At 33.4% G+C, this 14466-nt stretch overlaps 1 protein-coding gene across 3 annotated transcripts in view; it reads right to left on the bottom strand.

The window, feature by feature from the left end:
* TTC29 (tetratricopeptide repeat domain 29) overlaps window positions 1–14466 on the bottom strand; it is a 126458-nt gene that overhangs the window by 53249 nt on the left and 58743 nt on the right. For all 3 annotated transcript variants that reach the window (XM_058193940.1, XM_058193942.1, XM_058193943.1), the window contains one exon: window positions 3827–3918. In XM_058193940.1, coding sequence (XP_058049923.1) covers window positions 3827–3918 — 92 coding nt within the window. The remainder of the gene's footprint in view (window positions 1–3826; window positions 3919–14466) is intronic.

The following is a 14466-nucleotide window of genomic DNA, read 5'->3' as shown; positions in this document are numbered from 1 at the left end:
GTTTCCAACTGGGAAAACAGGACTGTTAACACCCACATCCCCTGACAACTGTCCAATTATGTATATCACACTTGGCCTACTGTTTGCAGTAGAAGTAATCAATAAAGGATGTGGTTGAGTGAACATAGATTTTGGTTGAACCAATGCATGAAATCTTAATCATTTACTCAGAGTGAAGAAATAAAATAGAACAGAGATGAAACAGCTACCAAGGGGGTTGTTGATTGTGCCACCATGTTTGTGGGTTAGAAGCTGAAAGTAATAAGTCAAATGGAACCAGTGACAGGAGAAAATGAATAAAGGTTGTTTTTTTTCAATGCAATGAATTAATAGAAATGTTTTTGAGGATATTTGGATAGTTTTTGAGATTGCCCAGTTAGATTCCACATTTCATTTATAAAAAATAAGGATGCTACTAGACCATTCAATTTCAATAAATTGAAAATAAAGGGGGGGGGGAGAGAAATTAATGAGAATAATAATCAAAAGAAAATATGCTTCTACAGAGTTTTTCTTCTGCCATGAGTGTAAAACTCTGATACAAAATTAAAATAGGATTGAAGAAATTTAAAAAACAATAAAGGAATCAAACTCTGCAAACAAATAACATTAAACAATAATAATCTGCCTAGACCCTACCTTGTATTTAAAACAACACTTATTTTAAGTGTTTTTAACTTTTATTTTATATAGAGATAAACATACCTCTTAAGTCAATGAAACCATAGTTTCAGTGAAATATGAACTTATATTAGAATGCAGAAGTTATTTGCCGTAAGAATATCCCTATGCCTATGCCTATCCATCCATTTTCCATCCATCCATCCGTCCATCATCTATTTATTTATCTATCTATCTATCTATCTATCTATCTATCTATCTATCTATCTATCTATCTATCTATCATCTGCCAAGATCACAATACTGTGATTAGAAATAATTGTAAATTTTGAAGGTAAATAGAACTTTTTTAAAATAAAAACATTTGGAATATGTTGAGAAACACAATATATGCTTTTACAATAAAACTACATCTGTAGAAAGTTCTTCTGTGTGACCTCTTTATATTACTAAGATGGATCATCTTTATATACATAAGGTAATTATGAATAATTCATAATTATTTAATTAATTTATAATTAAACAAAATATATTATTTTTGGAATATTACAGTAATTAAATTATTTAATATAAATGCCTCACTGTATGAAGCATTCATATGAAACACTTTCCCAATCCAACCAATATTTATGAAAAACTTGAAAAAACAATCTATTAAATCTATTTTAGTTATTGAACATCCTATTTTACCACCCTAGTTTATGTATAATAAATCAGAAGTTTATATGCACAAATCCGTTTTACTTAAACATTTGGACCCAGGAAGTTTCTATATTTTTGAACTATTGCATTTGCAATTATCCTAAAATCTTGGAAGGATGGGGGGAAGCTTTCAGAAGCCAAATAAACACAGTAGAACTATATAATTAAATCCTAGATCCTTTCATAAAGAATCAGGAGGTCTTATGGGACTTTAGAACTATGAAATTCAGTTCAATTTGAGATGTTATGTTCTTAAAAATGCAGTCTCTCTGTTGAAACAAAAGTTGCATCAGCATCTGAGCATCTGATGTAATTTCAAACCTAAATCTCCATAATTTAAAATAAGTTTAATTCACACAAATATACAGTATACATTATGTGCAATTGTATCATTCTGTACCAACTTCATTTATTTCAATAGTACGTGTGTAGTGCTCTGAAATGAATCATGCATTTGCACAATTAAGTCTGAGGGTAAACAGGTATGAATTACAAATAAAAGGAAGCAATAAAAGAGAAAACAGGGTGATGAGAGGTTTTTTTTGGACAATTTAAATGGTAATAACAATTATTGTATCAACTACCTTAACATTAATTCTGTGAAAGTGTAATAAAATGCTCGCAGCATGTTAATGGTAAATAACAGATATTTTTTAGATTGTGCAGCATAAAAGAACTGTAGTTATGCAGTGAAAAATTAACTCATAATTAAAGGCTCTGAGAAGTCTACAGAGTCTCAAAGGAATCTGTCCACTGAGCCTCTGCAAAGTTCATTGCTGAAGATTTGCACTGTTTCAGCCAGCTTTTTCTGGGAGAATGATTAGTATTGTCTAATCAGCAAATGGTTGTGAATGATTCAATTATTCCCAAAGCAAAGATTTAGCAGAACTGCCACCCCTAGTTTCCCTTTGCATTTGTGGAATCATTGCTTCCTTTCTGCCAAATGGGAAGCAACCTTCAAAAAGATACGGACGTAGCTTCCATTGAGGTGGAAACAGCATCTAATAGATCGGTTTTCTGTTTTTCACATAAGGAAAAATCCTGTTTATTGATGTTGTTAAAGATCATGGCCTAATAGCTGGATTTTAGATTTCTAAAGTTAGACACCAACTATAGATTGCTAATCTCTCTTCCTACCAAATGTCTGTGTTCTAACAATTTAATACCACCTCTGCACCTTAGTGAAGACAATTTGTTTATCTGTGGACTAAGCCGATATTGCTGATCAGAGTACTAGTAAATCCAATGTAGGCATTTCTTAACAAAAAGCCCACATTTAAAATTTATTTATTTATTTATTTAATTAAACTTTTATACCACCCTTCTCCCGAAGGACTCAGGGTGGTGTACAGCCTGCATTAAAACAATTTATATACAAACTAAAATAACAATTAAAAAACTTATTCCAAAAAGGCCGAAATTAAAACCGTCCAATTGACCATATAAAATACCCAATAAAATACAATTAAAATTTAAGATTTAAGAATTTAAAAAATTTAGCATTTAAAAATCAGGCCAGTCCCGCTTGGATAAATAAATAAGTTTTCAGTTCCCGGCGAAAGGTCCGGAGGTCAGGCAATTGGCGTAAACTGGGGGGAAGTTCGTTCCAGAAAGTAGGTGCTCCCACAGAGAAGGCCCTTCCCCTGGGGGCCGCCAGCCGACACTGCTTGGCGGACGGCACCCTGAGAAGACCCTCTCTGTGAGAGCGCACGGGTCGGTGGGAGGCATGTGGTAACAGCAGGCGGTCCCGTAAGTACCCGGGCCCTAAGCCATGGAGCGCTTTGAAGGTGGTGACCAAAACCTTGAAGCGCACCCGGAAGACCACAGGTAGCCAGTGCAGACTGCGCAGGAGTGGTGTTACCCGGGAGCAACGTGGTGCTCCCTCAATCACCCGCGCAGCTGCATTCTGGACTAGCTGAAGTCTCCGAGTACACTTCAGGGGTAGCCCCATGTAGAGAGCATTGCAATAATCCAGGCGAGAAGTGACGAGAGCATGAGTGACCGTGTAGTAAAACTACAATGTAGCTGAAAATGTCGTGGAAATTCAAGAATTACTATGCTTGTTTACAGATTTTAAGGCTTCCTAGCTTTTTTTTTAGTTCCATGAATAAGAAAACTGTTTACTTTTTTGCTTGAAAAAGTAAGTTAGAATAGTAAAATCTAAGTTTTGAAAGAATAATTTTGGAAATATTATATCATAGCATTTTTGTTGAAGCATGACATAATTTTTTATATTGTTTAACCTGAAAGTTTTGGCAGGATATTCTGTTTTTCACTTGTGGCTTAAGCTTTCTGGATAGCACTAATGATGTAACTTTCAATTCTCTTTAATACTGCAAAATAATATGTATAAAGAAATCATAAGGTATCTTAATTTTAGATGCTTACAATTAAGATGTCTAAATGAAATATAGCCTGCCAGTCATACAAAACAATAATGTCTTACAATTTCCAAAGCTGAATTAAATTAAAATGATAGCAAGACAAGAATATGTCAACCTACCTTAAAAGGACCCGAGCTACTGTTTGATATGCTCTCCCTAGTCCAACATAGTCTTCCAGTTGTTTGGATATTTTCAGACAAATATTTAATTTCTGGAAAAGAAAAGAAGATAAAATAGTTATTTCTGCTTTGATACCACACCTAGGGATATATATAGGTAACTTGATTGTTAATATTTGGAAATATCTGTTTAAGGATTTTATTATAATGCTTTCACTTCAGTATAAAAATCATGCATAACATACTAACTAGCCTATAGGGAAGTTAACAAATGGCTTCTGATTTATACGCAAGTTACACACTTGAATGGTTGTTCTTACTGGATCCTAAAAGTACATCATCTTTGCCCATATATGCAGTGCTGCAGCAATAGTTACAGTTAGAAGTTTTCAAATTATGTCTAAAATAACCAGTTGCAATATGTTGTACATAATTTAAAGGAAAATAGTACTGAAAACAAGTTGTTCTATCCAGAATATACTACATATACTTCTTTACGTAAGTGTTTCGTTAGTTTTGGAATCAGTCAATTAGTATCACCACTTCTATAAGCAAAGTTGCTGTAGTGAAACATATTATCTTAATTTAACTAAAACACTGCCATCATCTCTATGGCCTACTTTTTAAAATCATGCATTTGAATGAGCAGTAGCAAAATGTGTATATATAATGACATTTCAATTTTTCTTCTACTTCGCATGGTACTTTGATCCAATCTATTACACAAGTCTCCAAAGACCATCTATGGAAATCCTTTTTTGCAAATTTTTAATAAAAGATTAGTGAATGTCAGTTTCCAAGTTTAATGGGGAATAGGAGATTAAAAAGACTACAGTGAGAAATCTGGGCAAACTATAAAGCCTGACTGGATGAACAGGTATACTCTGTGTGAACCACAAGTAAACTCAATTAGAACTATGGATAGATCATTCAGATTTTTCTATAAACACTGCAGAAGCTAAAGTGGATTTCAATCAGGTCACTTGGAATAATATTTGTAACCTTCACTGTAAACTTATATATGGTTGGGTTTGTAGAACATGTTAAGTCATATTATAGTTTGTTTTGTTTTTGATTCGCAGATAATGTGAAGAGTTTCTTTAGTTTCTAATTTACAGCTACACTAATTTATAGCATAAATGCTATTTATAGTAAATACTATTACTAAACAAGTGATTTAAAATAATATACATACCCTGTCTGCGCAATGGGATACATATTAATATATAGCATGGTCCGTTTGAATCACTCAACCAACAAAAAGATATTTATTTCCCAAAATACAGATAAGAATTAGAAATATTTCAACATACTCTTCTGGATCTCAAAGTAAATCGATTTGATTTACACCTCCCAACATATATGCAAAGTGATATTTTGTTCTACATTTTTAGCCTTTAAGAAAATATTAAGTGTTTACAACACCTGTTTATATTATAGACATATATATGATATGCACATTTTAGTATAAATGGTCCAGAATACATTGTAATACTCTGCAGACTGTTTTTTCTAATATTTCACCACAAATTACTATAGTAATGGCAGGTCAGATTTATTAAAAAATACATATGAAATTGACATCTCAAAATAGTTTTATCTGTTGTTAGTAAAACCTTAATTGTGAATTAATTTTGCATTTTGTCCAGAATTGTGAATTTAGGGCAGTGTCGTGTCCCACTCCTCCGCTGACGGCCGGGTCAGGGAAATCCGAATCAGGCTTGCCTCTGCAGCTCTGCCCAAAGTCCTAGCAAAGTCCTCAGAGCAGGCAGGAGACCAGAAAGTGACTTCAGCAAGATAAGTTCGACTTTGCCTGACTCAGAGACTGCCAGAAAGCAGATCCTTTATATAGGCCATGGGGTGTGGCTCCATGACTCAGCACTCATTAAGGCCTGTCCCTCCCTTCCTTCTGTTGCCTCCGCCTATCCAGTCTTCTGATGCGAGGGTCACTCCAATCAGCAGCTGTTGGAAATAAACTTTCCTCAGGCTCACATGTTGTGGAGGAGGGGGAGGGGTCTAGCTGCTCCGTTTGCCTGGGCATGGAGCCAGGGCTGGGGCCGGGGGGTGCTCTTCCTCTGCAGCCTGCTTGGGCATGGAGCCAGGGCTGGGGCCGGGAGATGCCCCCTCCTCAGCCTGTCTGGGCATGGAGCCAGGGCTGGGGCCGGGAGGACATTCTTCAGCGTTCGGAAGCAGATAAGCAGACCCCGGCTGCGGTGAGAGCGGGCAAGACACAACAGGCAGCATAGCAATTATATTAATAAATGAATAATAATTTATTTTACAGTTTTTTCTAATCCTTAGCAAAGTGTTCCTAAGTCCACTTTCATATTAAACTGATCTGCTACCACTAAGTTACCATATCTTATTTGATGCCCGTTAAAACCAATATAGGTAGTCCTTGACTTATGACCACAATTGAGCCCAAAATTTATGTTGCTAAGTGAGACAGTTGTTAAGTGAATTTTGCCCCATTTTATGACTTTTCTTGCCATGGTTGTTAAGTGAATCACTGTACTCACTAAGTTAGTAGCACAGTGGTTAAGTGAATCTGGCTTCCCCATTCACTTTGCTTGTAAGAAGGTCGCAAAAGGTGATCAAATGACCTTGAGACATTGCAACCATCATAAATATGAGTCAGTTGCTAACTGTCTAAATTTTGATCATGTGACCATGAGGATGCTTCAGTGGTTATAAGTCACATTTTTCAGTGCCATTGTAACTTTGAATTGTCACTAAATGAACTGTTGTAATCTGAGAAGTATCTATACATTCTATATTTATCCTGGAACAGCCCATCTAAACATTTAGAAAACCATAGTGAGTGAGAATGAAACTAAAAGATAGTTATATAACTGGATATCTTTTACATAACTGTATCGCCAACTGGAGACACTTGTGATAATTCAAAAGCTTTTTTTATGGAGTGAAAAGCATTAAAAGCTAAACTTATTTTTGATACAGAAGACCTATGGCAGACATAATTGATAAATATTGCATAACGGTGGCATAGGCACTAACCTGAAATAGCAGCTCCCTGACATAACAAGAGAAGAATGAGTCATTTGGAGGGCCCTAAATTTCCATCATGCCCACTGGAGCAGGGGTTCCCAGGCTTTTCTATACCCCACACCCAGTGGTGGGATTCAAGTAATTTAACAACTGGTTCTCTGCCCTAATGATTTCTTCCAACAACCAGTTCACAAAACTGCTCAGAAAGTTAACAACCGGTTCTCCCGAAGTGGTGCGAACTGGCTGAATCCCACCACTGCCCGCACTCCTAGAACGCTTCTGATATATTCCTGCACTCTTTACAAAAGCAAATAATTAGATGCATGTAATTATGCATATACACTATCATTTTGAAACTTCTAAACCCAAGTTTTTGCACCCCTTGGAATATCACCTCGCACCCCCCTCCCCAGTTGGAACCCCTGCACTGGAGCATTTGAGAATCAGCTTGGTCAACAGAGATATTCCACTAGATCAGAGATAAGAAACTATAGCAAGACTATGCACCATCTTTTACATTACCACTTGCTAAAACCAACTCAAAAGTATTAAAATATACACCATAGCTTGAAAGAAATATATCTTGCTAAATAGATACAAGAAGAAAAATGTATTTTTTTTACCTTAGTGTTTTGTGATTGTTTAGGCACAAATATGTTAGATTCTAACCCTTCTTAGAACCATACACTCTCCTTATAATATATATGAAAAGCACAGTATTCACTCTTGGCATGTACAATATAATCTTAAAATATCCTGGGTACATTTTTTAAAAATAAATTAAATGTAGGATATTTCTTATCTGTATCTTATAATTAGTATGGATTAGTAGGGTTTGGAGTGACAATCGATATTGTTAATAAATTTAAATAAAATGATTAGTAATCGTTGTCTATTTAAATTTATTTTATTATGTCTGTTAAAAGTGAAAAAGAATAAAAGCCGTTGCAAATTTTATTCAAGTTTAGAAACAAACATCTACTTCACTAAACTAAAGATTTTCTTTTTCATGGATCTATATTTTAGTTATATGTCGAATAAAAAAAATCCTAGTGCAAATCTAAAGTTTTTCTAAATTTGTAATAAAAATATTTCTTTATGAAGGCAAATGTTCTTGTGCAATAATCACTAGTCATATTTAAATTATTTGATTTCACTATAAGAATAATAATGATTCCTCAGTTAATGTTGTATAATGCATACATTTTTTTCTTTCTAATCTTATGATTCTTTTCCCTTAAATCATTCCTCCTCTTAGGATGACCTTCTCAAGAATGTGTCAGGATATTTTGAAATAACAGAATTATCCTTGCAATAATAGAATTATCTTTGCAAGGCAATAGGGAACAGATTTTGTACAAAGGGCAACAACATTCCCACATTGTATTTGCAAAGATATTTTTCATATGGTTAGTTTTGCTGGTGAAAATATGAGGCAAGAGAATTATGTTATCTAGAATATGTTCTCTCTCTGTGGAAAATATATATATGTGATGGATCTAATATAATAAATATCAATTTCTACCTGATTAAGAATATGCCCAGATGAAAAATGGATGCATATATTATCAATCAAATCTCAGCATTCTATTTTAAGTAATATATTTATATTGTCAATATGATCCCTCCCCGTTGTAATAGTAGGTTATTTAATTTTACACTGTTAATGGAAGGCTGTGGATTAAAATAAAATGAATTCAAGTCCATATACATAAATGTCAGCTAATCTGTCTTCTAGAGTGAAAGCTACAGTGGAAATATACTACTAGTGAAGAAATTATAAGAAATATTAAAACAGGGCATTCCAATTGAATAAAATAAAATAAAAATCTATAGTACAGACAGAGGTGATACAAAAAGCACTGAAAAAATGTTTGGAATACTCTAATCCAATAGTAGGTCTAAATTGTATTTATGTTGTTTTAGCATTAAATATGTATTTCCAGAGGTCAAACTTCAAAATGGAGGTCAGCTTCAACCCAACATTGGAGCTATGGGCTTTGTCATACAGATAACATAGGATAACATTCTTTTTTTTATCAATATCCATAAATCTGTCTGCACCATCTTCAACCTTAAATTTCCCTTCTGTTATATAAAAACCAGTGTAGAAATTGCCAGCTGCAATCCACTTGCACTTGCACACACACACATTCTGTATACTATTTATCTTCTACTTTAAAGTATATTTTTATGACATCTTTATGAATGCCTGTTTTTGACTGTTTTGTCCTTTCTAAAATAGTTTTCAACTCTCTCTCATACTACCTGTGACCTGAAGTAATATATAGTAATAATGGTTAGCTGCCCTTCCCTCAAAAGTTTGAGTAATCTTGTGGTTATGGATTCTGTAATTTAATTATACATTATGGAAAGAAGTACCATTTTGATCACTTTCAATCTTTCACTATTTAGCTTCATTTGCTCATCCCTGGTTTTAGTTTGAGATTTATAGACAAAAAGTTCCTATTCCTTTCGTAGACACTGTGCTTTCTTGATACATTTGTATAAACTGAGTAATGTTCAAATAGACCTTCAATATTATTTGATAATATCTTAATGTTGAAAGAAGCCATTCAGCCTGTCAAATCCAATCCTTTGTTATGTGTACAGAAATTAAAACATCCTTGACAGATGGGATATAGCCTGTGTAGAAAACATCTGTTTGTCACATATCCGCTCCTTTTTCCACTTTTTAAAAGATTTTTCCACTCTTAAATTTTACTGCATCCTTTTTGAAGTGAAGTAGTCAAATCTATATAAGGTGTTCCATGTGTGACCATATCATTATTTGTGACATTTTTGATTGTTAGCATGGAATTCATCTTTTTCACAGCAGTTGAACAGAGACTGACATTTTCACAATCTAAAATTTCTTTCCTGGTCAGTCACTCACAATTAAGATCTCAGGCCTAAGATTTTGCCTCAGTATTTATAATTTTATATAAGCTGTTTATACTCACTTAAATAATGCAATTTAAAAACAATTGTACTGTTTTGGAAAGGCAAAGTATATATACATATAGATACATACCCAAATAATTTCATTACATATCACATCCATCCATTCTCTGTTACCTGTGGCACAGAAAATTACACTAGCAATGTTTCCAATTTCATATCCAAAGTAAATTAAAAGATGAGATTTAGATTTTTAACTATAAAGTAAGAATTTCCACAGCAGTGTATTTTCTGGCACTATATAAACACCAACATTTTTATGTTGATGCTTATGAAGTTATGATTCTGGTTTGACAATCTATCTTAAATAAAAAAAATATTTTATTTGGAAAATTAAGGTAAAACACAAACTCCAATTTTTTTTTAATGAAAACAATATCAGATTTTCTCCCTTGCGAAGCAGGCCCCAAATTTATAAACTTCTATCTCTATTTTCAATCAATTTGACCTACAATTTATCTACCATATATAAAGGCAAAGTAGTTAACGGGTGAATTAATAGCAAAGTTAAACTTCAAAGCCCTCTGTTAACAATATATTATTGTATTAACTCTTAGAAAGTCTACAACAGTTTCATACTATAAATCACTAGCGTCTTTATCTCTGATCTGTCCAGAATCAAATACCCTCATTTGATCCTTAACAATAACATTTCTCATTAAGATTTTGGTTGAAAACTTTCACAACAATTGTATCTTATTCCCTCTATTTTTGATCCATTTTCCCAAAATAGTCCAGTCCAACTTGTTTTCCAGATAGATATATAGTAAGTCCATTCCCACATCACCATGAATCTTCTTAAGAAAGTCCAGTTCATCACTTATCAATTCTGTTAACTCCAAATCTGTAGAATTCATATACCCTTCAGCCGTCTCCAACAAACCCACAGTTTCAAAACCAAATTTGTGAGCTTGGTTTAGCTACAGTTGCTTGTATCTGGATATCCTCTTTAGGTTGATTTCAAACCCTTGTTACTTTGTCAAACCTTTTACTGAAAAAAATTGAATTTGCATTTTTAATATAGATCTGTAACTAAGTATTCACAACCAGGCATAAGTAATTCCTTTCCAGAATAGAGGAGTTGGATATGGTGCACCTTCTATTTCATAAGCCTGAACTATACTTACTTTGATACAGTGTATCTTAACACTTGAGAGACAGTTTCGGTCTAGTGGTTAAAGCACCAGACTAGAAAGTGAGAGACTCTGAGTTCTAGTCCTACCTTAGCCGTGAAAACATTTTGGTGACTTTGGGTCAGTCACTCTCTCTCAGCCCACTTCACAGGGTTACTGTCATTGGGAAAATAGGAGGAGGAAGGTGTGTTGTAGATATGCTCTCCACCTTGACTTATTTGTAAAAGTAATAAAGATGGGATAACAAACAAACATTTGTTTAGTTATCTAAGAAAACATAACTAATTGTGGCTGCTAAGAATTGCTTAAAATGGGAGGTCATATCAATCTTTTAAATAAGATTTTTTTTTTAAATTAACCAATCAAACTATACCTTTTCAACTACTGTATGATATATTAAATGAAACATTACTGGGTGCATATTGTTCAATATATTTGAAATATTTGAAACTATATCAAATAATTCTGTGCCCATACTTCATTTAGCTTAGTACTGCTTTTGGAAAAGGAACTAATGCACAGTAACATTTGAATCAAATATTAATTTAAATTAAAGGTAAAAATAGAATTTTACTTTGGACAGGTACAAACAGAATCAGACCTTTGTTTGCAGATATAGAAAGCTCCTGTTTTTAATTATTGGTATCTGGAAAATTTAAAATTTGGGTATATATATGATATATATGATATATATATGATAAGTAAAATATGGCATCCTCGCATCTGTCTAATATACCAACAGACATCATAAGATAAATGTATTGTATATTTACAAAAATGTAACTAGTTTGTGGTATAGTGCAATATGAGTCAAGATTACACTATGAAACCAGTGATTTAGTGAAATTATGACCCTTGATCTACCCACTGTTAATCCAATATTAAGCCCTATACTACAAAAGCTTGACCGAAGGAGAGAAATAAGTGTTAAGTTTATTAAGAGGCTATTAATACAATGAAATGAAGTCATATGGAAAGATATGCACTCTCTCAAAGCAAGGATGTTTTATAGATGCATTCACAACTCTACTCTCTGATTAATCATTTACAAAGTTATAAAGATATGCACTTCCTAGAATATGCAGTATATGTTAATGTGACATACATGAAGTTTTTCTGTGTGCTCATCTCAATTAAAAAAAATGTTCCAGAACTGATAGGCAGGTACTAATATCATCTCAGAATGTTAAAAAATAGAATCTTTTTGTTTGTGAGTTTTTTGTTATGGAATTGTTGACAGTCTAAAATTTTAAAGTCTAATATTCTATTCATGATAGGTAGCACATTTTTTTTTCTGAAAGAGCAACAGAGTTAGCTAGTAACTCCTGTACTAATAAGAAGACTAAAATGTTCCACTATTAAAACTAGTGGTTAATTGAATTTTTGTAATTGTAGAAACTTCTTGTGAGTCCTCAAGAGTTTTGGCTGAAACAAATGTTTGAAATTTAAAATTGTGACAGAACTTGGGATGCCCATATAAGCCTGGCATTTTTTGCTTGAACTGTAATCAATTGAAACAAGTTTGATGCAACTTTTTGGTCTCAGTATTTTGTTACAAACTCAAAATTCATTTTCCGTTTTATGCATTCATACTTCAGGTCATTCTACCACTTCAGAATTCTGCTATCTCATTTTGTTACATAAACATGCCATATTACAACTTATAATAAATTTACTGTTACTTATGTATGAAATGCTTAGTTGACCTTAATGGAATGATGCAAACTTATTATTTTGGGAATGTTATGATTGTTTGTAAGTTTATTTCTTATTGCAATTATCTTCTAATCTTTCCTACTACCTTCTCCTATTTGTATCTTATGATTATATTACTATTTATTTATTTATTTATTTATTTATTTATTTATTTTGTCACAACAATATATATAAGTATCATACAAATATGTATGATATGAACAGATATGAATATGAACAGATACAATATGAACAGATACAAAAGTATCTGTTCCGTTCTGCTCCATTCTGCTCCATTCCACTTCACTCCACTCCACTCCATTCCTATTAAAGGCCTTAAGGACTGCTTCTTGTTCTGGATGGCTTGATATAAGACAGTGATTCCATTGTATTGCCGTTGTGACAGTGTATTGCCACCTTGTTCCCTAGCCAATCTCGGATAAACATGTGAAGTCTCAGAAGTGGTTCTGAAGGTGCTAATTTTTTTATTCTTCATGAAGTTCACAATTCATGTTAGGCTGCCTTGTTAGATGTGATTCAGGATCTTGTGTTCTATGTATCATGCCTGGAATGTATGAATTTGATTATTATCTATCTGGAGGCTTCCCAAAAGGAGACTTAATCACTTAATCGAGACTTCAACTTGACCTCTTAGCAAATGCCCCCAAAAGTTCCATCTTATCTCCCATGTTATTTGGCATCTACATAAACTTCTGATGTGGAATATACACCTTCTCTAGATGGGTACATGCCCTTTTCTTCATAAGGATCGGTTGTGGCAATCTGTAAGTCTTCCTATTTATATTAATATTCCAGACAAAATCATTTAAATTTTTTAAAATAAAAGCAAATTCTGGCACATACTTTTCTAAGTGAAAAAAACCTATAAGATAATTGAATATTTTCAAATTCAAAAATGTGGGGAATATATTTTTAAGTTATAACCAGTGCAATAGTCTGAAGACAATCTGCTATTCTGTAGAGGATATTTAAAACAAACATAATTTATGTATGTCTTCCATTCTGGCAGCTGTGACAATGCTAACCTGCCAAGAGCTTTTATCAAGTATGTTATAACAACTAGTAATAAGTGTAAATAATAAATGCCAAAGATCTTATGGGAAGCAGTAGCAATAGTAAACAATTTTTGGTATTTGCTGATAGGAATCTGCTGGACTTGGAATTCCCTGGCTTCTCAGTAGATGTTTGGCCTGACAATAAACAACAGTTTAATACTTTATCTAATCCCCGTCAGGAGGTGAATTCAGCAGCGAGCTTTTGCAGATGTTCACATCCAATAATCTATCCATAATTGATGAAACAGGGAGGTCAGATGTAATGGTTGCTACTATTCTAGCAACATATAAATGGTTATTGACAAAACAAGCCAGCATGGCACTGAGTACTGAGCAGTGACAATTCTGAAAGCAGTGCAAAGAGAGAAGAATGGATGATGATTATAGGACAGAATTCTTCTGTAAGATGTGTTGCATAAAAACCATATAAGCATACAGAGCGCATTTTTGGATGAGAAAAATCTTCAAGGATGGGGGGGGAAAAATAGTGAGCTAAATGTAAGATGACTGGAGATTTGAGTAAGTAGAAATGCATGCATGCAACAATGTGTTCCAGATATCTGTGGTGCCTTATTGAATTAATATGCCAATACTGTACACCTTGTAGCAAGGATGATATTCTTTCACATAAACTGCATGTGGAGTGATAACAAATATAAGTGCAAATTGTTGTATTAGTAAAAAACTTTTTTTATATATATGCAATCTTCTAGTCTGTGACATACTTTGATAGTCGAAGATTTTTACTTATATATTTTTGCTTAGT

Source organism: Ahaetulla prasina, chromosome 8 (assembly GCF_028640845.1).
Source record: "Ahaetulla prasina isolate Xishuangbanna chromosome 8, ASM2864084v1, whole genome shotgun sequence".
Classification (NCBI taxonomy): Eukaryota; Metazoa; Chordata; class Lepidosauria; order Squamata; family Colubridae; genus Ahaetulla; species Ahaetulla prasina.
The sequence above is the reverse complement of the archived record's forward strand: the minus strand, read 5'-3'. Positions and strand labels throughout refer to the sequence as shown.